Source organism: Gracilinanus agilis, chromosome 1, assembly GCF_016433145.1.
Source record: "Gracilinanus agilis isolate LMUSP501 chromosome 1, AgileGrace, whole genome shotgun sequence".
In the NCBI taxonomy this organism is placed as follows: Eukaryota; Metazoa; Chordata; class Mammalia; order Didelphimorphia; family Didelphidae; genus Gracilinanus; species Gracilinanus agilis.
The window spans coordinates 723102518-723128766 of NC_058130.1; the positions used below are offsets into that span (position 1 = coordinate 723102518).

Here is a 26249-nt window from a genome sequence, read left to right on the forward strand (position 1 = left end):
GCTGTGCCCTGTTGTGGGGTTCCTCCGTTCGTCTGGACTTGTTTTTATGTCCCCTTGAGGAGTTTTGTGTGTTTTGGTCAGGAGAGGTTAAGAGCTGCTTCTTACTCTGCCGCCATCTTAACCCGGAAGCCTGTTCTATGTGTTTTAGTGAGAATTTTTATTCCTAATGCTGCATTATTTTTATTTCTCAATGGTGCACCAACTATATTTTTTTATTTCTAATAGCTTTCAGTAAAATTATTCTTCAAGCATATTTCCTCATTTTTCCTAACAATTTCAGAAATATTCTCATATTTCCTTCCCCAGAATAGCTTCTAAAATTGGAATAATAAAAATTAAAATTATAAACTCCATTTTGTCTGGTAAACAAAAACTAATTCAGGACAAATATGTAGAGCACAGCATGGCAGCATCCTTGGAATCTACCACCAGGATGGATGGCAGAAGGTCAGTCTTAACCATGCTTAACCTGATTTCTTCATGTAGATCAGCAGGGATATTGGAATTCTATAATCAGGCATGTGATTTTCCCATCATCATGAGGAGAATCAGGGAGGACTAGAAATTATTAGTCCACCTCCTCATTAGATATCCACCAATTAGGATTTCTTGGGTTGGAATGAATATTAAAATTCTAAAATATTTAATGGCTCAAAATGCCGAATGAATTTGTCTTAGTCACCAAGAGAGATCACTGATGAAATAATTACTTGGTCATTGCTACTGTGATCAATAAATTAATTTTTTATCTGGAACCCAATATTTCAGAATTTTTCATCATCACAACTGGCAAGCCACAAAGGGATTGTATCCTGTTAGAAGGAAAAGCTAGAGTAGCATAGATTGAATTTGAGTGACAGGCAGAGCTTGCTGACAGCCTGAGAACTCTGTGGGTCTGACACAAGAGAGGGGTGACAGTTTGAACTCTAGGGAAAATGGAGGCCTGTTTTATCCTGTCTGTGAAGCCTGGTTTTTCCAAGATGATTACTTCTAACAAGACCTGTTGGCTGGGATTGACCAAGCTGTGTGTGATAAAACATTTCAGTGGGGGACACTGAATGGCAATAAGCCTAACTCAATCTCCAGTATTGGATTAAAACTGGCAGTTAAGGGGGCAGCTGGGTAGCTCAGTGGATTGAGAGCCAGGCCTAGAGACAGGAGGTCCTAGGTTCAAATCCGGCCTCAGACATTTCCCAGCTGTGTGACCCTGGGCAAGTCACTTGGCCCCCATTGCCTACCCTTACCAATCTTCCACCTATAAAGTCAATACATAGAAGTTAAGGGTTTAAAATTAAAAAAAAAACTGGTGGTTACCCTGAAGAGCATTGAAGATCAGCTAAAATCATCATCCACCGAAGACCCAGATATAAGGGAGATCCCTGACTATAGCTGGACCTGTTACTCTAGTAGTTAGATTAGTGATCAGAGTAGTCACCTCCATCCCTCCATTACCCAAGTTACTTTTAGACCTAAAAGACAGTTTCTCCTACTTCTCTCACTCCCTATCCTAGTTTTGGTATTAAACCATTTTACATAAAGCTTCCTTCTTCTTCTCCTTTCCCAGATCCCTGTATTGACAATTTGAACCCACTGTGAGTTACAAGTTGTGTTCCCTGGTTATATTCTTCTGTTTGTTACCCAGCTATTCCCCAGCTTAATGTGTGTTACCTGCATGTTTTTCCTTTTTCCAATTAACTCTCCATAGTACCCCACTCTGGCTGAGGGACTATTTTAACACCCCAGCTTAGCATTTCTTCCCCCCCACACACACCTCTTACAAACCCCCAGATTTTCCCCAGTCTCTTATTGGAAATATCATCCCAATCTTGGGAGATCTGACTGAAGATTTCATCCATTAGGAGTGAGCTTTCAGATAAGTCTGGGTGTAGTAAAGTTCTCTTCTTACTCTTGGCAATCAGATCTTCTCTGAGCTAGCTGAATATTTTATGTATGTGTTTTGTATATTTTTATGTGTCTTAGTCCTTTTGAGTGTAAGTTATCAAATCTCAATGACCAAAATGAAAAGTCAGCAAAATGTGTTTTGAGGGAGAAATTACTTTAAACTTTTTTTCACAAGCGAACAGTTTTCCATGTTTTAATTGACTATCACTGATCACTGAGGCTTTTAAGATCCTAATCTAATTTGGTGACTGTGTGTTTATAAATGTTTCTATAAACCCAGCTACTTGGTTATTCCTCAGTCTGGTTTGATTACCTTAAGTACAGTCAAATACTAAAACCTAATCCTCCAGTTCTTGAAGTTCTAAAAAACATTTGCCATTGTGCTAAAATCCTGACCACCAGACCAACCTAGAATAACATAAAAACCATGCTTTTAACTTATAAAAATGTGGAAATAATTGAAAATTTTAAATCCCAGGTCCATCGTCTGTACTGATCTCAAGGAATTAAAATTTCTTAGAACAGTTCTTTTTTTCTAGCAGGATTGGTAAGATTTCCTTCTGAAGGCATATTGGAATATTTAACCATCAGGAAACATGCAAAGGAGAAATTTCTGGGTACAAATAAAGAGCATGCCATATAAGGCACTTCCTGGGAGATTGAAAGTGATGAAATTCTGCCTTCCCCCTGAAGAAGGCACTAAGGTGGCCTTTCTAGTGAAGCCCAGTAGTTCTGCCAACGTGTTTCTCCATCTCAATATTTTCAGGGACTTATATATTCCTTAAAAGTGCATTGGCCCAGGCCTAGAGACGGGAGGTCCTAGGTTCAAATCCGGCCTCAGACACTTCCCAGCTGTGTGACCCTGGGCAAGTCACTTGACCCCCATTGCCAACCCTTACCACTCTTCCACCTATGAGTCAATGCACAGAAGCTAAGAGTTTAAAATTAAAAAAAAAAAAGATATAAAAAAAAGTACATTGGCTCAGCCTTCAGGAAAGACCTCCCAAAAAATTTCAGGGCATGCCTATAAGATTGGTTTAGGAAAGTTCTTCCAAGAGTGTGGAGCTATCCCTTTGGAGGCACATTGGCCATTTAACCTTCAGGAAAGACCTCGTGAAAACTTTGGCATATAGATGATGAAGACTCAAGCCCATGAGGTCCTCAAAGAAATGGAGAAAATTGTATAAAGCAAAATTTGTTTTCTATATGTGTGTTTCTTTGTGTGTTTGTATGTGAAGTAAGTAAGCAAGCCACTTTTCTCTCAGGAGAAAAAGGAGAGATGTTATCTTTGGCAGCTTCCTTAAGTGGTGACAATACCCTATCCTTGGTTTAAGAGGAAAAAACATACCTAGTCTTAGCTATCCCTCTAGGTTTTTTTGTTGTTGTTGTTATTTCTTTTGGCTGGGATCCCCTGAGCAGAAAACAATTATTAAGTCATCTATTTTTAATGCCATTTCCTTAAATCTCCACAAGCATATGACCCAGTTCCAATGAGCATTAATTAAAATGGTCTTCCACCCAGCTAAACCTCATGCTCCTATCACTAGAGGAGGAGAAATGAGGACTGTGGTTCTAAAGGAAAGATTTTCCAATTTCCTCAATTTCTCTCTAGGTCTGCCTTCATCCATTCTTTTTTCCACCTGTCTTAGCTGAAGAGAAAATTTTTTGTTTAAACTCAGTGAAATGGCTGCTTTCCTTCCTGCTTTTAAGACTAAAACTTTTACTGGAAAATTTTTGTTAAAAATCAACAGTTTATAAATTAAGCTTTAGTCAGATTCCCAAACTAAAGTTTGTGATATCTGCTCTCTGATAATATTCTGTAACCTATCCAATATCTGATATCAGGGCACTATGGTTAAAACTGCAAGAGTAAGCTTAGCTTTTGTTAACCCTTAACAATCAAAGAAGGCAGTGGTCCTATACCCCCTGAAAACCAAAAGAGTCAGTGTGCTCAGCAAGTTTGTTTGTTTCCTTTAAAAGAGAGAACTCAGGCATATTTGTGGAAGGTTTGGATAGACTCAAGTCCCAAAGAGGAAAAGGAGGTTACAGGTTTCTTAGTGTTTCAAGAAAGAGGAGGCAGGGTCTTTACGATTGGGCAACAAAGGAGAAACAAGAGATGTTCCTTAGCTGCTTGGAATGTAAATCAAGATGTGACTTTGACAATATGTAAGAAGATAAGTTGGTTATTATCTGCCTTGCCCTTGTTGAGAGTGCATTCTCGAGGGTCTGTATCCCAAAGTCACTCCAATGGGCAGATGGGAGGATAGATAAATGCTTGTAGAGAAAATGCAGCCTTTATTAGGAGGGTGAGAGGATGGGAGAGACTGCTCTGAGTGTTCTCTCAGCACCAGTGTCCATAGGTGTACAAATGGATTCAGAATTTATAGGAAATTGATACAATGGTGCCTTGAGTTACACACCACCTGTGTGTGACTTAATATATGATTGTTATATTCTTTTTATCTTTTCCCTACCCAGCTTAAGTTTCCCAGCACTCTGAAATTCATGGGAGCATTCCTTAAGTTTGCAGTTTATAAGATGAGTCAGAAATGAGACATGGCCAGCCTAGGTTTTTCAGGCTGAAACATTTAAGTCAGGGATGAGATTATGACTGTAAGTTTTAAGACTTTTTTCATGGGAATAGGAAAAAGAGGGTAGGAGTTGGTCACATTAGAAAAGAGTGAATTAAAGGCATATAGTTATGATATATGTATAAAGCTGCTTGAGGATGGGGATTTCTCTGCTCCTCATAAGGAGAGATTGATATCTCCCTTCTGAAGGGCACCTAACTTTCACTAATTTTCTAGTGGAAATTGCTAGTCTAAAATTACCAATACTAATTGTAGTATGCTGGGGAATGATGCACGATTTTATCCCATACACTGTTATCTGTAGAAACTGAGTGGCCTTTCAGGGCTGCACTGACTCTTCTTGTGCAGGAACATTTGCAGGGTTACTTCCAGGCCATGTACCACTGTTTTTTATCAGATTTGTCCTCATGTTCCAAGGCAATTCTAAACAGCCCACAACCTTTAGAACCCAGTTAAACCTTGACATTCTAAATGCAATTAATTTCTCAAAATGCAATAAATTTAGAAATTAATGCTTTTAAAATTTGGAAAGTTCAGCTTCCTTCATTTGAAACACAATCATTAGCTCCCTCCAGATTCTGAACAATAAAGAGCAAGCAAGCAAAAGAGAAGAGAGTAAGGGTTAATTTATTTGGAAAAATACTTTGGGATGAAGCATACTTTGAGTAATAATTCAGTCAAGTTCCTTTTTTAGGTTGTCACCTAGAATCAAGAAAGTTAGGTAGCCTCCTCCTGTTCTTCAACAGCACTTTGGGTCATTTAAGACCAACTAAAGATTTTTTAAATTACTGAACTCATGTTGGAAATTTGAGTAGTTTTCCCCACAAACTTTATTTAGATATAATATGTGTGCATGTGTATGTATATAGGAAGAGAGAAAGGAAGGGGAGGAAAGAAAGAAAAAAGAAGAGAAAGGAGGGAGAGAGGTGAGGGGAGAGAGAGCATATAAATAATATGCATAATATTATATATTAATATTACATTAAAATAAAATATTGTGCATATTATTTATATATATGCACATATATATAAATAATATAATATATATGTATAAAATAAAGAATAAAAAAGAGGTTCAAAGTTCTCTTAGTGTAAACAGAGGAAATCAGTGGGAGGGAATTTAAATCTGCCTCTACTCTACCCTTCACCCTGGGGGAAAATAAGAAAGTAGATCTGTGTCACATTCTTTGGGTCAATCATGATAATAATTTAATATCAGTTAAATTAGTAAAAACAGATTATTTGACTGTAAATTATAAAAGGAAAAGTAAAGATTTTAGCAAGTCATTATATTTTGCTTAAAATCACTTTTGTGCTAAAATCATAAAAGCAGTGTTCAGTGAAGTAAATAAAGTCTTGAGATATGCATAGAAGGGGGGAAATGTACAACTCAAGGAAATCAAGGAAGATTTAAGGAGGAAATAGTGAAGGAAATAAGAGACATGAGCCATCAAGGCCATCTGAGGAATGGCAAATGTATTTATGGACAGAGAGAGGAAAATTAAAAGATAAAGATGTAGCATAAAGAATGGTTAGAGGACGTTTTCTGAAACAAGTGAAAATGAGACATTTCATGTGAAAGGCTCATTTGAGTAGCTGCAAGGTAAATAGAATAAAAGCATAAGATTTTAATAATTATCAAACCCAGAACTGATTTATTTACAATATGTCCTGAATTAAAAATATTCCTTTATTAGGAGAATTATGTTCATTTGGAAGCTAAAAAACAAGGATTCTTAAATGACTAACCTTAAATTAGCATAAAATTGTAAGTTTTACGTAGCACTTGAAGTAATTGGGCCTTGTATAAAATAAGTCTAAATACTTAAAATTATTACTTGAGTATTCTGTGTAATACCATTTGTGAATATAGATTCAAATATGAATTGTAGATAGTGAGAAAATGCTGATGTCAGATTTACTTTATAATTTGGCAGTAAGACAAGGTATCAGATCAAATTACTTCAATTTACCAACTTTTTAGACTAAATTTCACGTGATAATTCATGGTAAAGGAAATCCTTTTATACAGTGGGTAAGAGTTAATGTGATGTCTAACTCTTAAGCAACACTGCCTAACTCTTCCATCAACTACACATAAAATTAAATAAGTATCAGGCAGTCAGAGTCACCTTTCAGGATGGTTTTGTAAGGGACTCTTGTCATGGGGTGCTTAGCCTTGCTCTACAATGTATTTTAAATACAATATGAATGTTGGCTGTTAGGATTGTCAGCCCTTTCTTCTGCTTCTTATAGTGTGCAAATTGAAAATCCTTTCATAAGTTCTTTTTTTGTTCTATGAAATCACTTAAGGGCTTCAAGCAGCCCGCACCCTACCAGCATCAGATCAAAATCCTTAGAGCGTTTCTGCTGGAGCCATAAATCAAAATCTTAGAATAAGAGATTTTAAAGACATTTATGATATTTGGTGCAACTAAGCTAATACTAACGAGTGTGAATTCAATCTAGGAAATTTAATACAAAATTAAATTCATGGTTTTTTTAATAACATCAGTATAGGTAAGAAAATCACTTTTGTGATGTATATACTATTAAATTATAAGCTCAGGAATTTTAAAATAGTTTAAAAGTTGCTTTTTAAAAATGTTTTATTTACATGATGACAATGATCAACTGTGAATGAAGTAACTATTATCAGCAGTGCAGCTTCAAGGATCTCATGACCAAAAAGGCTATCCATCACCATAGAAGGAACTAATAAAGTCTGAATGCAGATTGAAAAAAAATGTTTTATGTGATTTTACATAAAATCTATATCAGATTACTTACCATCTCAGGGAGGGGAGAGGGTGGAAGGGAATGAGGGAGGCATAGTAGAAAAGAGGGAGAGAATTTGGAATTTAATATTTTTTAAATTTAAATTTAAATTATTAATTAAAATTTAATTAATTTTATATATGTATACATACTTCACAATTAATTTATATATAATTATATGTCATTTCCAACTTAAATATTTTTAAAAGAATATTTTACATGTAATTGGGCGAAAAACATTATTTTTAAAGTTGCTGTTTTCATCAAGTGTATTTCTTTCGATGTTTGAACTTGTTACTAAATAGTTACAAGATTGTTTTAACTCTGTTGATAATATGGTATTAGATCTTAAACCCGAAAAATGCTAGACTTAAAGGTGAAGGAACTAGCTTCACACTAGAATTGGAAAGTTATAAATGAAGGCATATCTGCTCATCTTAGGGAAGTTAACTACACCTAAATTTGTTTAATTGCATTGAAGCCATTTGTGATAGGATAAATTATTTTCTATATGAAGTCATTTGGAATTCTTCTAACTAGACTAATATTATTATAAGGGTTTCTAAACCCTTATTGATTATTGTTATAAGATAGTAATACCAATAATTATGTCCTGTGTAGACAGTGTTGTATCTATTTGAGAAAATGGCTTCTCAGATCAGCCTAAGAATTCTGATTCAGCCAATTGTATAAAATATTCTGTTTATTATGGTTTTTTAAAAAACTAAGGAAAGGGATAATAAAAGGAACTAGTGCAAAAAGAAATTCTTATGATATATAAGTCCTTAGCTAATAAATCTTATCTAACCACCCAAATAAATCTGACTCACAAGGGTCTCTTCAGTCCCCAACAAAGTTGGCGCTACGCTCTCTTCTTATCTATCTAAATTCCCCCTGAAACCTTAATATATCTGTCCTATCTAAATCATATACAAGAGAAATAAATTAGGTCTCTCTCTGCTATATAGATATAAAAACAGCTTCAGTCTCCACAGCCTTCTCCACTGGCCCAGCAAACCTGTTGGATTTGCACTGATGTTCATCAACAACCTCCTTCACTAGTCAGATCTTGTAGATAAATATTTGATGTGAAAACACTTTGATTTTTCAAATCTCACAGAGCAGCTCTAATCTTTTGGGGACAGGATTAGCCCACAGAGTACAGTGTCAGTTGGGTAAATGTCTCCAAAGCACTCTAGGAAAATTCTCTCTCACCCATAAGTCCATCTGAAATTCTATTCAGATTTTTTAAAGAGACCCATTTTATAAATAAGTTATACAATTATCAATAACTTATACTATTTACTCTTTCCTAATGAAACTCTTAATTAATTCTTAATTAACAAACATCCAACTACAATATCATCTAATTGGCCCTGAGTCTTATTAAAACATATTCTCTTTAATCTGGATATTATAAGATCATAAACTGAGCTTTGAAAAGAAGGCATAGAGAATATATATGTGCATTTATTTACATATGTATGTATATATATATATATGCATATGCTCACACACATATACAGTGGTATCTTGGTACCTGTCATTAATTCATTCAAGAAGGTAGGTCAAGTACCCAAAGGTTGAGTACCAAATGAATTTTTCCCATAAGGAATAATATAAATTGAATTAATCTGTTGCAGATACCCAAAAAAACACAGATTTTAAGAGGCATTCTTTGCATTAATGGAGTAGTATTTCACTAAATAGGCATTAATAATACATAGACATGAATAAAAAACAAAAATAGTATTAAATTAAATAATTTGAACTTAGCTTTACCTGTATTAAGAGGAGTCTATGGACTAAAGGTATTGTAAGGGGGAGAGATGTTATTATCTGGAAGAGGAGTCCCTTCCATAATATCTGAGCTCAAATGCCCTTTGAAGTTTTTCCTTTTTCTCTTTTCTGTCCCTTATCACTACTGTATCCTGCTTGAGATTCACCAGGTATGAGCCTAGGAAGAAACCTATCCAGTGATGTTTGGTTTTGCCAGCATTTCACAATTCCTCTAAAGTGGGAAATGTTCTGATCATTTAACAAATTTACAATTCTGCTTATTAAAACTTCATCAAGGTGATATTTTTCAACAAAATGCTGTACTTCTACCCATTTTGCATGCATTTGCATCCTTGACTAATGAAGTGGGGACATCCTCTTCTGCATTATTTTCACCTAAAGAAAACCCTCCTGCCCCTAGTTGTTGCTTCTCCCTTTGAAGTTCCTACAGATCCTCCATGTTGAGCTCTTCTTTATTCTCCTCAAGTAATGCCTTCTTATTATCACCACTGACCTCTTGGCCACAGACTGGCCCAGTCACAATATCCTCCATGACTGGTATGGGCTCAGTTTCAAACTCTTCAAAGTCCCTTTGAGTTACAGCTTCTTGCCATTACTTTTTCCAAGCACAATTCATTTCCTTCCAGGCTTCATCGGCAAGATGAAGGAACTGGAGGATATTGAAATGATTCTACCAGAATTTACACAGAGTCAAGTCTGAGATTAAAAAAAAAAACTTCAAAATGTCACAAAAGCCAAAAAAGGTGAAAACAAGATCAAGTGAGATTCTGTACTATGAAAGAACTACATCGAAAGAAACGTGATCTTTTGTTTTGGATGGAGTGGGCAACACTTCACAAAATCACGATGCCAACAAGTTCTAGCAAGCATATTAAGTGGCAAGCCAACATCTAATATCAAGATAATTTTTCCCATTAAAAATTTTTAATACCAAATTTATTTGGGGAAATGTGAAATCATTTTATCAGCCATTATGAATATGTATTGTAATATTCAAAAGCATTATAATTCTGGATTTTAATTCTAAACCTTATTCCAAATTTAATCCTAAGCATTACATTTTATTCTGAATTTATCTATCATTTATAAAAATTGTGAAACAACTTGTTAAGTTATTGCATGCTATTGCTTGTATAATTTTGTATAATAATTATGTTAAAACTCAATCGAGTATTTAATTGGTTATATTTTAAAGGAGAAAACTTAAAGAGACCTTTTTAAATCTTCTCATTTTCTTGAAATCCATAAAAGCAAGTGAAATTCTTGTCCCCTTCACTATTGTAAGAGGGAAAGTAATTATCAGAGAGGGGAGAAATTATGAATTTGCTTATCTTATAGAATTACAATAATAAAGTTATATCTGCAGTACAGTTTTCATCTGGATGTACAGATATGCATACATGCGTATGTACACATATTTGTATATCTTCAGTTAGGTATGTGTACATATGCATGTATCCTCAGATTATACCCTGGAGGTTTATAACAAGCTTTGATTAAACTATCATATATCCACTATATGCATGGAATCCCAGAATGTAGTTAATTACTTGATTTCTAGAAATAGATTTTATACCAGGATGAGCTTAAACTCTAGAAGAGGATGTAAGATTTAAAGTATGTTAAACTTTATCATTGCAACATTTTGTGAGGAATCTTCACTTAGTCCTAAGCGTGGTTAGTGAAACTTGCTCTTAGAAGGGAAATGAAATGAGACTGTATTTGATATTGTTCTGTCTGTTTCGAGGTACAATCATCAAGAAGTATAACTAAGCCAAGAACTCATAGTGCAATAATCCTATTGGGATGACATCTATGAACTGCAGATGGAGTTCTTTCTCAAGGGATAAGCTGCAAAAGCAACTTTGGAGTAAGCTACAATAGGACTCCTCTCTTGGTTTCTCTAAAAAGATATTTTCTTTTGAATGGAAAATATTCCCACATAAGTGCTTCTGAGCCCAGCTTATGGAATTTCCATCAATGCAATTGCTTATCTATGACTTTTGCCTGGAAATGACATCAGATAAGGGGACTATTTTCTCCTTTCACTATGTCTTGCTTTTTCTTTTTATGGCAACATTCTAAAATCAGGCCAAGTGATCAGTGAAATATGTGGAACTAATACTAAATATTAACCTATTAGACTAAGGCTGGAACATTTAAGCTCCTAGTTTGGAAGATGTAAACTATTCTATTCGACCAGAAATTATAGTCTTTTCCATATCCCAGAAACAAATAAGTAGTTATGATTAAACAATGATTAGGAATTTATGAAACCAGGATATGATTCCACTACTTAGTGAAGATAAACTAGCAATATTTTCTCTTCTGGGTTAAAAGAATTTTTGTGCAATTATTTATCATTGAAAAGAAAGATTTATTGTCTATCTTGTGTTGCCTCAAAAACTCATCTGATTCTATTTAGAGTTGTTGCTTAATATGTGACTAACATTTGTATATAGGGTATATCCTGTGATGCAAGCAAATCTGAGTCCTGGCAGAATCCTTGAGTCATCCATTTGGATGGATGAGCGAAGACCAATCTAAAACAGACTTAAACTAATTTATTTTGTCTAGATCAGCAGAGTAATTAGAAGTCTATGATAAGACATGTGATTTCCCATCATCATGAGGAGGATCAGAGAGAGACTGAAAATTATTATCACCCCACCTCATTAGGTATCCAAAAATTAAAGATATCTTGGAGAGGACAGATTAATCTAAATCTAAATCTTTATTTAAAGACTCAAGAAGCTGATGGGATTTGTTTATGATCCATAAGAAAGATCACTAGCCAACTAATTTATTCCTTCTAGTTTTAAGAATTGATTTTTCTTACCCAGAACCAGAACCAATAATACTTGTTGAAAGTTACCCAAAAAAAGGAAATATTTAGTTTAAATGAAAAGATCTTTTGTTTCCTAACAATTATAAATATCAATTATACATCAAGTGGAATGGGCTATCTTTACAAAAAGCAAGGTCATATTCATTGGAGATCTTCAATCATAAGTTGTATTCCTATGATTCAGCTATATTGTAGTGAGAATTATTTTTCTTATTGATTGGTTTGGATTCTACTAAATTCCTTTCCCCAGATTTCTCTTTTCAAACAACCATAAATTCTTATTCCAGTTTCAAGAAGAAAATAATTAGATGTTCTTAATTGAAATATATTTAAACCAAGTGAAAACATGTATAGGTGAATTCTTTTGTCCAAAATATAAAACGCACACCTCATCATTAATGTGTTTTTATTTTATCCAAAAAAAGAAAACCATTTCCCTATCCTCAGGTATATGTAAAAGGTTTAATCTGAAAATCTACTGTGGACAATGAGAAAACAAAAAAGTAAGTATTTATCCTGATCCTTTTGGAAAGCATATGGAAGACAAGATGCCTTTAGTAGAGGTAATAATAGCATCTCATATCTCTATGTGAAATCTTTATCTTTTTGAGGATTGAGGGAGAGGGTTAAATATAGAGACTTTGAGAGAGTAAAATACTTTCCATAACAAGTTGTGGACAAAAACCCACATAATTTCACTTTTCAACAAAAATGCCCATTTCTGAATTAGAATCTCAGTTCTATTCTCTCAGCATTCAAGTTTGAACTGATCCATTTTTTTTTTCATTCTAGATCAGCTATGGTCCATTTGATTCCATTCTTAGTGACAAGGTCCAGTTTCCTTCTCTCTATCAGATGGCCCCCAAAGATTCTTCTCTTCACCAAGGTGTTGTCCGCTTAATAGTATATTTTAAATGGAACTGGATAGGACTGGTTGTTACAGATGACATGAGAGGTGAGAAATTTGTCTGGGAAATGAAAGAGGAAATGGTAAAGAATGGAATTTGTGTGTCCTTCACGGAGAAGATCCCTGTCAGTGAGAGAAGACATACGGAATCACATGAAAACTTCATGCCCAGAATTGCAAAATCTGCAACCAAAGTGACTGTTATCCATGGTGACACAGATTCATTAATGATTCTTAGACATTCACAAATGCCTATCTTCACAGCACAGAAGGTATGGATTGCCACATCTCACTGGGACATTACCATGAGACCCATCTTTCATTCTAGTTATTATTTCCATGGAGCTCTCACATTTTCATATTTAAACAGTGAAGTTCCTGGGTTCAAGACTTTTCTTAAGACACTTATACCTTCTAAATACTCTGATGATATCTTACTTAAGGGATTCTGGCTCTCAGCTTTTGCATGCCCAGATCATCAAGGAAACCCAGAGCAAGAGATATGTTCACCAAATGCCTCTTTGGAGACGTTGCCTCTGAACTATTTTGATATGACCATGTCTGGTTTAAGTTACACCATCTACAATACCATCTATGCTGTGGCTTGGGCTCTCCATGAAATGTTTATGAGAAAGTCAGCTGAAAGACCAATGGGAGGTGAAGAATACTTAGGACTTCAATCGTGGCAGGTAATACTGAATAGGTGGCCACATTTTAACTATGCTGTAGTGAGGTTATATTTTCAGTATTGGTGGGACAAGTTGGATAATAAAGTCCCTTCCAAATCTCAAAATCTGTGATTATATTCTTTATTCTTAATTGCCAATTCTTTTCAATATTCATGTGAAGCCTATAATTGTTTTTTTCCACAAAGTCTTGGAGTTGACAAGTGCCTCATACATGTAGAAGTTATACATATTTATAGATAGGAAACCCTTTTTTTAAGAACTGCTAGTGCACTAACAGTTTTTCTAAAATATTGAAGGCTTACCACCTTCAAATATATCTTCATGCATTTTTGTCAGCTGTAATTGTTAAGAAACTATTCACTAGACTAAGTGGTGTTGGTTAGACCATAAAATATCCTACACTATTTGACTGACTTCAAAGCTTTAACCTACTCTGTTTCTCTGACCTACACTACTTGATGTTAGATAGCCTGGTAACCCTCTGCTCTTAAGGAGTCACCATATTCTAGAGAGAATTAGATCAAAATGGATAAATTGAAAAAATAGGAAAGAATGAACAAAGGGAGGGTACTGGAATTAAGAAGGGTTTGAAAAATCATCCTGTAAAAGATAGGATTGTAGTTGAGACTTAAATCAGGGAATCGTGTAAATTCAGATGAGGTAGGAGAGCTTTTCAAGTATGGGGCACAGAGAAAACTATTTGAATTGAGAGATTAAATGAAGGGTTAGAAGAACAACAAGGAAGCCAGTTTCAACATATCAAATGCAGTTGTGAGAAGTAAAATGTGAAAAGTTTAGACAGGCAGGAAGGACCTCATTTATTAAAGACTTTGAAATGATCCTGGAGACAATATGGAGCCACTGAAGTTTGAAGAGTAGTGGGTATGGCATGCTCATATTTATACTTTGGGAAAATCTCTTTAGCTGTTTAATGGAGAGTCGATGAGAATAGAGAGAAATTTCAAGCAAGCATTAGTCTAGGTGTGTAGTCTAGGTGATGATGGGCTGGTAGTTGTATTAAAGAAGAACAAGCTGGTAGTTGTATTAAAGAAGAGAGGGAAATAATATAGATTGGATTTGCAGGTAGAAGGTGAGAGATAGGGAAGATTAAGGATACTTACCGGGTTGTGAATCTGCAGGACTAGGAAGATGGTGTTGCCCTTACAATAATAAGAAGGTGGTAGGGAAGAGCTTAGGGTGAAAGTTAATGAGTTCTGCTTTGGACAGATTAATTTTAAGATGTCTAAAGTCCATACAGAGTAAAATGTCTCAAAAGATGTTGGAGATATGAGATTAGAAGACAGCAACTCTGAAAACTATCTGGAAGTGTGTAAATGGACTGTGAGGTCAATAAGATACAAAAATGTGATGTGGTAGTCATGAAAGCTTAGGGGACCCTGGATAATATCAATTGAAGCATGGAATCTAAATAAAATATATTCCAATATCGGAAGTCTTGTGTTCAATCTGTCAGCCTCAGTTAAATAAGGATGTTGATAGCTTAATTTGGAATTTAATCTGGAGGATGTCTTTTGGAAGTCTGCCAGGTGGGGGGACTTCTTTTCCTCATTTCATATGGTGATCATTCAAAAGGTATGGGAAAGTTTAACCTGACAAAGACAGCATTCAGGGTAATTGGAAATGGTAGCTTTGTTTAAGAATTTGAAAGATTTACATGTGGAAGGGGGATTCAACTTGTTCTGTTTTTTCCCAAGGGGGAAAAATAAGAAAAGTGAATAGAATGTTCAAAGAAAGAACATCATCCAATTGGACCTATTGAAAAGAGTAATAGCCCCTAGGTAGTGAGACCCAACATATTGCAGGGCTTCCAGCACCCACTTAGCTTAGTTTATTAGCATTTAGTAGGTGCTTTAGAAATGTCGGTTGAATGGTTGATTCAAGTAGGGGTTATATGATGAGTTTTTAGGTATTAGGTATTATTTAGGAAATTATTTAATATATGAGTCAGAAAAGGAAGTCTCTAGGTTCAAACTTTCCATAGAAATCAAAAATATGTACTCATTCCTCAAGAATGTAGTTGGTTTTAGTTTTCTGGCATCCATTTCCTTTTAGAAAGCTATTCAACTGGTTCAACACATTCTTTCCCACCCTGTATATAAAACACAGGAATATGTGGAGACATACATGCTTCAGGACTCTCTGAAACCAAGAGATGATCTTGCCTGGATGTAAGTCCTGCACCAAGATTGTCTTTTCCTGTTTAGAAAGATAACAAGGGGGATAAAAAACTGAGAAATAGAATGATCCCCTTCTTCAGTTGTTTCTGAGCATCATAATTAAAGCCCTGGTCTGGGGAAACATAATGTGTAAACAGTCAGACAATAACTACTTAGTAAGAGCTTACTATGTGATAAGCATTGAACTGGTGATAAAAGAGAGCCTTTGCTCCTGAAGAGCTAATAATCTAATGAGGGAGCCAACAAGAATATCAACATATTCAAATAAGCTGTATAATGGATAAGTAGAGTTGTAGATAGTTATTAATCTGTAAGCTTATTACTAGATTTATAATCATTTGTTAGTAGAGAGAGATAAATTGGTTTCAATGTGTCTAAGATGAAGTAAAAATCTCATCCTTCATTCCAACCAACACTGATCAGCACCTCAGAAATTGCCAGGTGACATAAGGGAATGAGCCCAGAGACAGAGTCAGTTCTGCAACTTGTTTAGAGAGAGAAAGAAAGAGAGGAGAGCAACAGAGACAGAAAGGCTCTAAATATTGCAATAACCCCAGTGTAAAGAAATGAGGTTGTGGCAGTATCAAGGGACAGAAGGGAGAATATTTGAGCCATGTTGCAAAAATAAAATTGGCAATAGATTAGATAAAGTGGATAAGAGATAATGAGGATTCAAAGGTGAAATGGAAACAATGAACCCAGAGGATGTAAACATCATGGATTCCAGAAGTTCATTTCTGTGGGTTCCAATTAAAAATCAGGTTTTAGTAGATCTCTAAATAAGGCCACAGAACTCAATAAGAGTAGAAAAGAAGTCTATTATCTCTCATATAATTTAGACTTGGAGGGAAGAACTCCCTTTAGATATCACATAGTGATGAGAATTTCTTTTCCCTTTCAGCTCCACTCCTTCCTGAAGAACATCCAATTTAAAAATACTGCTGGTGATCAGGTGTATGTGGATGAGAATAGAAACTCTGAGGCTCAATATACCATTATGAACTATGTGGTCCTTCCTAATAATACTGAGATTCTGGTGGAAGTGGGGCAGTTTATCCCCAAGGCTCCACTTGGTCAAGATTTTACAATGTGTGAAGATGCCATCGTGTGGGGCTGGTGGGATTCAAAGGTCAGAGACATTTTAAATGTTAAATTTATATTTCTAATTAAGGATAAAATTCTTGCCCCATTTGATTTATTCTACATTGAATATATTTGTGATAATTAGCAATCCGACTACTTCAAAAACAAAATTATACATCTAGATAATAAAAAATGTCATGGGCTTTCAAGGAAATACTATTCATTTTAGACAGGAGGAATATGTTGCTCAAGAAGGTTCAATGATTTATTCAAGGTCACACAGGCTATGAACATTCTACATAGTATTTGTTGTTGTTGTTCAATTGTGCAGTTATTCAGTTTTTCAGTTTTCTTGACAAAGTATTGGAGTGTCTTGCCATTTCTTCAGTCACTATGTCCCCAATTTACAAATGAGAAACTGAGGAATATAGAGGTTGAGAGAAAGAGAGAGAGAGAGATCATATATGTATGTAAACATATTCATATCTATAATTTTTCAAAAAAGCAAAAACTAGGTTTCTCTGTCTCATTTTTACTCTATCCTCTTCCCAAATAAAAATGAAAAAAAGTAAAAAATCCCACACTAACCATAACCAAAGAATAATATCTTATTTTATATCCCATGTCCTTTGTCTATCAAAAGTGGGTAGTATGTTTGCTCCTTAACTCTAACTATCTATGACTGGTTATTGTGCTACTATTCAGAGTTTCTAATTCTTTAAAAGATCCCTTCAAATGGGCTAAATGGCAAAAGAAGCACAAAAAGCCAGTGGAGAGAATCCTTTTTTTTAAATAATTTTTATTTTTTAGAAAAGTAATCATGGTTAAATGATTCATATTCTTACTTTCCCCTTCATCCCCAACCTCCTGCCGACACCCATTTCCACTGGTATTAACATGTGTTATCAAGATCAAGACCTATTTCCATATTATTGATGGTTGCATTGATGTGGTATTTTTGAGTCTACATCCCCAATCATGTCCGCATCAACCCATGTTTTCAAGCAGTTGCTTTTCTTCTGTGTTTCCACTCTTGCAGTTTTTCCTCTGAATGTGGGTAATGTTCTTTTCCATAAATCCCTCAGAATTCTCCTGGGTCATTGCATTGCTGCTATTAGAGAAGTCCATTACATTCTATTTTACCACAGTGTATTGGTCTCTATGTACAATGTTCTTCTGGCTCCTTTCACTCTGCATCAATTCCTGGAGGTCTTTCCAGTTCACATGGAATTCCTCCAGTTTATTATTCCTTTAAGCACAATAGTATTCCATTACCAGCATATATCACAATTTATTCAGCCATTCCTCAATTGAAGGGCATACCCTCATTTTCCAGTTTTTGCCACCACAAAAATGTGCGGCTATAAATATTTTCATATAAGTCTCTTTATCTATGATCTCTTTGAGGTATAAACCCAACAATGGTATTGCTGGACCAAAGGGCAGGCAATCTTTTATAGCCCTTTGAGCATAGCTCCACATTGCCATCCAGAATGGTTGGATCAGTTCACAACTCCACCAGCAATGCATTAATGTCCCAATTTTGCCACATACCCTCCAACATTCATTACTCTCCCCTTCTTTCATTTTAGCCAATCTGCTAGGTGTGAGGTGATACCTCAGAGTTGTTTTGATTTGCATTTCTCTAATTATTAGAGATTTAGAATACTTTCTCATGTGCTTATTGATACTTTTGATTTCTTTATCTGAAAATTGCCTATTCATGTCCCTTGCCCATTTATCAATTGGGTAATGGCTTAATTTTTTTATACAATTGATTTAACTTCTTGTATATTTGAGTAATTAGACCCCTGTCAGAGGTTTTTTCTCATAAAGATTTTTCCCAATTTGTTGTTTCCCTTCTGATTTTGGTTGTATTGTTTTTGTTTATATAAAAGCTTTTTAATTTAATATAATCAAAATCATTTATTTGATATTTTGTAATTTTCTCTAACTCTTCCTTGGTTTTAAAAATCTTTCCTTTCCCTGAGATCTGACCAGTATACTATTCTGTGTTCACTTAATTTATTTATAGTTTCCCTCTTTATATTCAAGTCATTCACCCATACTGAATTTATCTTGGTGTAAGGTATGAGATGTTGATCTAAACCTAATCTCTTCCATATTGCTTTCCAATTTTCCCAGCAGTTTTTGTGAAATAGTGGATTTTTATCCCAAAAGTTGAGCTCTTTAGGTTTATCATAGACAGTCTTGCTGACGTCACTTATGCCAAATATATTCCACTGATCCTTCCATCTGTCCTCTTGAGGAGTCCTATATGTTTGGGTTAGGAGAGGTTAAGCAACTGCTTTTTACTTTGCCACCATCTTAACCCAGAAGCCCCAAGAATCACTTTTTTAAAAAAGCAAAATGCCCCAGCCGTGTGACCCTGGGCAAGTCACTTGACTCCCATTGCCTACCCTTACCACTCTTCTGCCTTGGAGCCAATACACAGTATTGACTCCAAGACGAAAGGTAAGGGTTTAAAAAAAAGCACAATAGGCCACATGGAAAAAGAGATACAAAAACTCACTGAAGAAAACAACTCTGCAAAAAATAGAATAAGAAAAATGGAAAAGGAGATAAAAAAAGTTCACTGAATAAAATAATTACTTAAAAATTAGAATTTGGAATACAGAACTTAGTGACTCCAGTAGATACAAAAACAATCAAAAGAATGAAAAAATAGAAGAAAATATCAAACATCATATTGGGAAAATAACAGACCTAGAAAATAGAACTAGGAAAAATAATTTAAAAGTTATTGGATTGCCTAAAAGCAATAATAAAAAAAAACCAACAGATCCTAGTCATCATCTTTCAAATAATTATCAAGGAAAATTGCCCTGATATTCTAAAACCAATCGGTAAAATAGAAATTAAAAATTCTATCAATCATCTCCTGAAAAAGTTTTGAAAGAGATTCTCTATTTCCATACTTTGGAATTGCCTGATATTTCTATGAGGCTCTGAAAACTTCTGGACGAAGGTCCTTTATAATTGTTCTGTTCTTTTGTTGAGATGATTGAATTTTATGTTATTTCAGGATGTCAGGAATAGTTTGTTGTGTGAGGACAATATTTCAGTGTTTTTAAAATATTCTGATTTGGGAAAAATCCTGATTTCTCTCCCCTTACCCTTTCACTACCACACTCTGGATATTTTAAATTTTTAACTAAGTTTACTTTTGAGCAACAGTGAATGACTAAGCTACTGTCAACCAATAGGCAAGCTCTGTAGGTTCAAAATGACCAAACTGCAGGCTTCTTTTATATGGATTCCTATCCTGGTTATTCCTTTGCAGACATCACACTGAAATAGAAACTGGAACCAAGAACCTATCCTGAATTCAGAATCTGAGCCACCATGTCGCTGTCTCTTACTGAACCTGCTCTTCTCTTAACCTATCATATAGGACCTGAGACCAGTACTGTTATACAATAAGATGGTAAACTGGATACTACCACTATTAATTTGGTGACAGTAGTGGTTGCTTAGATATGTGGTTAGTGCAAGATCACCTGAGTCTTGCCACCTAGCTGGATGTTGTAAAAACTCCCTCCTTTATAACAGTGCCCAGGCAGGATCCCTCAGGTCAGTGGATGGATATCCCTTTAAGGTCCCACCTGGGGTTGATCAATAGTGGATATTGGGCTCTGTTAGCCTTGGACACATTTATCTGGCTGTGTTTGCTCCCTCCCCAAGAGAAGTGATGATACAACCACTCCAGGAAGGTACTTGATGGGTCTTATATATATATATATATATATATATATATATATATATATATATATATATATATAACAAGGAAGAAATGCTTAGGAAATGGGAAAAGGAATAGGAAACCCTAACACTAATCTTTTGACAATACTAATCCCACAGTACTGTAGGCTAGTTAATGATTCTGGCTTGTTCTTCAGCTCCTCTGCCTTAGCCTGGCCACAGCCAAACCAGAGCAAGCTGTTGGATGATGTCTCTCAGCTCCTTCTTTTTGCCAGATGTTATGCCTTTCTACAGCCTTTAGGAACCACCCTTTCCACCCTCTTCTTCTTCTCCTGCCCACTTCCCGGATCCGTCCCAGGCCCCGGGATACCTAGATATCTAAGGATGGTTTGGGTGCCTAAATGTCTAGGGACAGAAGAATCAGAGGATTCACAGTCTGGATACAGGTCGATCAATGTCAGTGGGGTTCAAGACAGGATTTCTTGCAAGACTTAGCCAAGCAAAGCCTCAGTTCCCAATAGACCAGGGTCCACAGATCCAAGGTCCAAAGAGAAAGGAAAGAACCCCCTTTTCAGGGGCTGCCATGGTATTTATCCCCCCCACCCCCCGGCCAACCACTTTCTCCCCTATCCTGATGGCCTCTGGGAACATTCTGAGGTCCAACGGTCTTCACCTGTCAATCAAGGTGGGACTCTCAGTTCCCAGAGCTTCAATATGACAGTACTTATCCCACAATGTCACCTAAGGGCACATATTCCATTTCCATTTGATCACTGTAGGTTTTAAAAATAATATTCAATACTCTAATTATAATATTTAATAAAATTTATTAAAATAAAAAGCTAGAGTAAAAGCAAGCTTCCCAGACTGCATTCCTAGAGAAGAGAGGAAGCTAGAGGCAGAGCATGCAACATGCAAACATGACCATGCAAAGGTGGACAAAAGGAAAAGCATTCTAGGTAATACAGAAAAGCATTTTGGTTAATGTAGTTTTAAGATAATAGATATTTTTAACTATACACCACAGATCAATGACTCAAATAAGCTTTTGCCTGGTCAGGGTAAAGCCAGCCCAAGATTCAACTAATTAATTATAGAGTCCTCCTTATCCCTCTTTCCTTTCAATCTCCTCCTTCCCCCATTTGATTCACTTCATTATTTAAAGAGTTATATCCTTAAGAAAGATAGCGTTTGAATTCTTCAGTTAAGAGGACCATAAGCAATTGACTTACCCTGAGAGATTCTCCATATTCCAGCAGGATTGGCAGTTGGCTGGGGAGTCAGCTATGTGGGCCTTCCCTGATTTTATCATTAGTCTTTGATTGTGAACTTCACCCCTTATCCAGAAACATCCTCTCTACTGGGAATACTACTCTTTCTCTCAGCCAAACCATTGAGTTGGGAGAGAATTAATCTATTCCTCACAGGGAAGCCATTGACTCTCCCTCAAGTAAGAACAAACAGGCCCTGTGTCATCTTAAGAAAGAAACCTCAACTGTTACAATCTCTTCCGCACCCATCCCCAACTTGAGGCTTGGGTGCCTTCCTGATTGCCTGTACTCTGCTTTGATTCCTACACTACTTTTATCTATTTTACCATTTCACTCCCCCTCTACATGATCCCATTGTGCTTAGTTTCCCTTGAGCCATGATAGCTGAGAGCTCCCACTCAAAATAATATACCACTCCCAACAGGAATACCTTTCCATATATATATATATATATATATGGAAAGGGCAAAAGAGAAGACATTTATTAAACATCTGTTCTATACCTGATGACTTATGACTCATTTTATCCACCCAATACCTGATGACTTATGACTCATTTTATCCACCCAATAGCCCTCTGAGGTAAGTACTATATTAATCCCATTTGACAATGTAGTAAACTGAAGCAGTTTAATACTCACCCAGGATCACATAGCTAATATGTTATGCTAGATTTGAATATGGGTATTCCTGACTCTAAGCTTAGCTTTATATCCACACACTTAGCTGTTTAAGGGAGTGGCTGTCAAAGCAGGAATTAAAAAGAAAATAAGTTTGTCTAAAACCTCAGTAGCTCTTAGTTAAAGATTGGTATTCCATTCTATTGCTCCCTTAGGTTCCCAGTGGAGTATGCAGTGACAGTTGCTATCCTGGATTCAGGAAGAACACTCTGGAGGGGGAGGCAGTCTGCTGCTTTGATTGTTTCCCTTGCCCAGAAGGGGAGATTTCCAGTCAAATGGGTGAGTTTCTGCAGAGTCTTTCACACTTCTTATGATCATTGATTTAGAAAATAACCAAAAGATTATTTTTATACAGTCACCTACGACCACCAAGAACATCACTATCTGAAACAGAGATCCTCTGAGATCTATGAAAACCAGAAGACTATCCTGAAATAAGTACTTATGGTATCCCACTACATGATGAGAAGTGTAATCCACAGGAGAAAAAATTATTTGCTGTCTATTTTCTTTGACGAACTTGATCTAGTTTTGGATACAGTTGTTGGTGTCTAGAAGGATATATTACATATATGTGTGTATATGTATACATACATATAATACAGATATTATATATGTATTTTACATGTGTGTATGCATTCAGAGAGAGAGAGATTGATAGCCTAAGACTGTTCCCTATTCAGGTTGCCATTTACTTACAACAATATTTTTTAAAAATTGAAGCTGATACAAGTCACACTGGATAGAACGCTGGCCTGGAGTCAGAAAAACACCTCTTCCTGATTCCAAATTCACTCTCTCTATAACCTGGGAAACTCATGTAACTCCTTTTCTCTGAGTTTCCTCAGCTGTGAAATGAACTTGAAAAAGAAATGGCAAACCACTCCATTATCTTTACCCAAAAAAACTCAAATGTGCTCATGAAAAGTGAGACAAGACAATAGTAAAATTACGGTGTTTGATAGAGATTTTTGACATTATCTATCAAACAAATCCCCTTGGATTTTCATGTCCACTGTTATAAAGGCAATTCAAAGTTTTATTTGGGACATGAAATATTTAAAGAGGGAAAAGCAAAATGGAAGAAAGGAGTTGTCTTGGGAAAAGAAAGCATAGAAAAGCAAGCATAATTCCAGGGTGGCAGAGAGTGTTTTTGAAATGCTATTTATAGGGTCGACTTCAAAAAAGTTCTCATGGATCTAAATGAGCTGGTTATAATATAGTCAATTCAATATTCCAAAAACCAGTGAAAAATATTCAGTGATTCAATGAGAATCTGGTTTTAAGTTGGCTAAATAAACACAGATAATACATTATTTTTTTCTTTTTTAACATTGATTTTTCAGTATTTTTCCATGTTTACATGATTTATGTTCTCTCCTTCCCCTCTTCCATCCCCCTTCCAGGAGCTGACTAGCATTTTCATTGGCTTTTACACATATTATCTCAATACTTATTTCCATATTTTTAATTTTTATAATAGAGTAATCTTTTAAAACCAAAACCTAAAATCTTCTACACATATAAAAATTAATAAACCATATATTTTTATTCTGTGTTTCTACTCCCACAGTTCTTTTTCTCAATGCAGACAGCATTCTTTCTCTTACGTCCCTCAGGATTGTCCTGGATCATTGCATTGTTTGTAGTGGCAAAGTCAATTACATTTTAATTGTCCTACAATGTTACAGTTTCTGTGTACAATATTCTCCTGGTTCTACTCATTTCACTCTACATCAATTCATGGAGGTCTTTACAGTTTTTATAGAAATCAAACAGATCATCATTCCTTATAACAAAATAATATTCCATTACCATCATAAACCACAATTTCAAGACCAGTTATTACAGGCTTATTGAATTCATTTTTGAAAATGCTAGGAAATAGGACCAATTTTCTGATTTTTAAAAAGATGACCACTTAACAAAACGAAAAATTTCTCTACAACAAATCTGCCAGCCATTAAAAAAATTATCAATCAACTGATTGCCACTGTGTGATAGTCTTGATGCCAAATGGCACAGATACAAAGACAAAGAAATAACTCCTACATTCAGAGAGTATTCATCACATTAGAGACAAGATGAATATACATACACAGTATAGGCATCTATATGAAATATGTGAAAAATGCATACAAATTCACATTGTTGTAAAGAAGGCATGGAATCAGAGAAGAATGGGAAGACTAATGCAGGCAATTCAGTTAGAATTGTTGCGAACAATGCAACAGACACATAAGCAATGTATACATTTCCTATCTAAGTTCATCATACCAAGAAAATAAATTAAAAGGAACAAGTAGAATCAGTTAAGTAAAACAATACCAAGAATCATTATAATCAAGGACCAACTAATAATAATGGACATTAACAGAGTGGATCTAGAATCAGATGCCAAGTTATTTAACAATGACATTTTCTCTTAAGGATTTTGAGTCCAAGGGAGGCAAAAGAAATTGGTGCAGTTATCATGACTATATCCTATATCACAGCATGTAGATAATATTTTCAATACAATCTTGAGCCTTTATTTGTCTCTTGCAGATGCAGAGCATTGTAAGAAGTGCCCAGAGGATAAATATCCAAATAAGCAGAGAGATCTCTGCCTCCCTAAGAAGGTGACCTTCCTGAATTTAAAAGAACCTTTGGGGATGACTTTGGCCTTTGTGGCTGTTTCCTTCTCTTTCCTGACTGCTCTGGTTCTATGGGTCTTTGTCAAGTTCCAAGACACACCCATTGTCAAAGCCAATAACCGAACTCTCAGTTATACCCTCCTCATCTCCCTGATCTTCTGTTTCCTCTGCTCCTTGCTTTTCATAGGCCATCCTACCACTACCACCTGTCTCCTACAACAAACTGTATTTGGAGTTGTATTCACAGTGGCTGTTTCCTCCATTTTAGCTAAAACCATAATAGTCATTCTGGCTTTCAGGGGCATAAGGCCAGGGAGCAGGATCCAGATGTTCCTACATCCTAGAGTGTCCAATTATGTTGTTCTCATCTGCTCAGGGATTCAAGTGATTTTCTGTGGTGTCTGGTTGGGAACCTCTCCTCCCGTTCCAGAGGCAGACACACACTCTGAATATGGCCACATAATCATTCGATGTAATGAGGGCTCTGCCTTTGCATTTTATTGTGTCCTGGGCTACATGGGCTTCCTGGCCCTGGGAAGCTTTACAGTAGCTTTTCTGGCCAGGAATCTGCCAGATACCTTCAATGAAGCCAAGTTCATCACTTTCAGCATGTTAGTGTTTTGCAGTGTCTGGGCCTCTTTTCTCCCCACATATCAAAGTGCCAAAGGGAAAGCCATGGTGACCGTGGAGATCTTTGCTATCTTGGCCTCCAGTGCTGGGTTACTGGGGTGCATTTTTATTCCCAAATGTTATGTGATTCTCCTGAAGCCAGATAGAAATACTCAGAACAGATCAAGAATAAAAAAGGATTCCAGGGGCAAGATTTTCTTTTAGACAATAACCTTATAATTCCATTTCTAGGGATAAGATTTTGAAGAACAATCCACATTAATCTGGCACAATCCTATTTTTCTTTTTGGTGATGTTTGAGCCATAATTAGTATTTTGTGGTACTCTCTCTGATTACTTTGTCAAATTCTACTCACATGAAAGCCTGGATTCCTAGAGTGCAAAGTCTACTGGTGTTTTAAAATTGTTGTTACTAATGCTATCCACCTTTGGAGAAAGAACAATTGGAGTATAAAATCAGATTGAAACATATTACTTGTCACTTGTTTATTTGGGTATATGAGTTGATGTTTT

The 26249-nt window shown here is 35.7% G+C and overlaps 1 protein-coding gene across 1 annotated transcript in view; it reads left to right on the forward strand.

The window, feature by feature from the left end:
• Positions 1-25940, forward strand: part of LOC123256759 (vomeronasal type-2 receptor 26-like) — a 68424-nt gene extending 42484 nt beyond the window's left edge. The window contains exons 3-6 of the mRNA XM_044685322.1: positions 12712-13515; positions 16615-16842; positions 22626-22749; positions 25018-25940. Of these exons, the coding sequence (XP_044541257.1) occupies positions 12712-13515; positions 16615-16842; positions 22626-22749; positions 25018-25940 (2079 nt within the window). The remainder of the gene's footprint in view (positions 1-12711; positions 13516-16614; positions 16843-22625; positions 22750-25017) is intronic.
• The last annotated feature ends 309 nt before the right edge of the window (positions 25941-26249 follow it).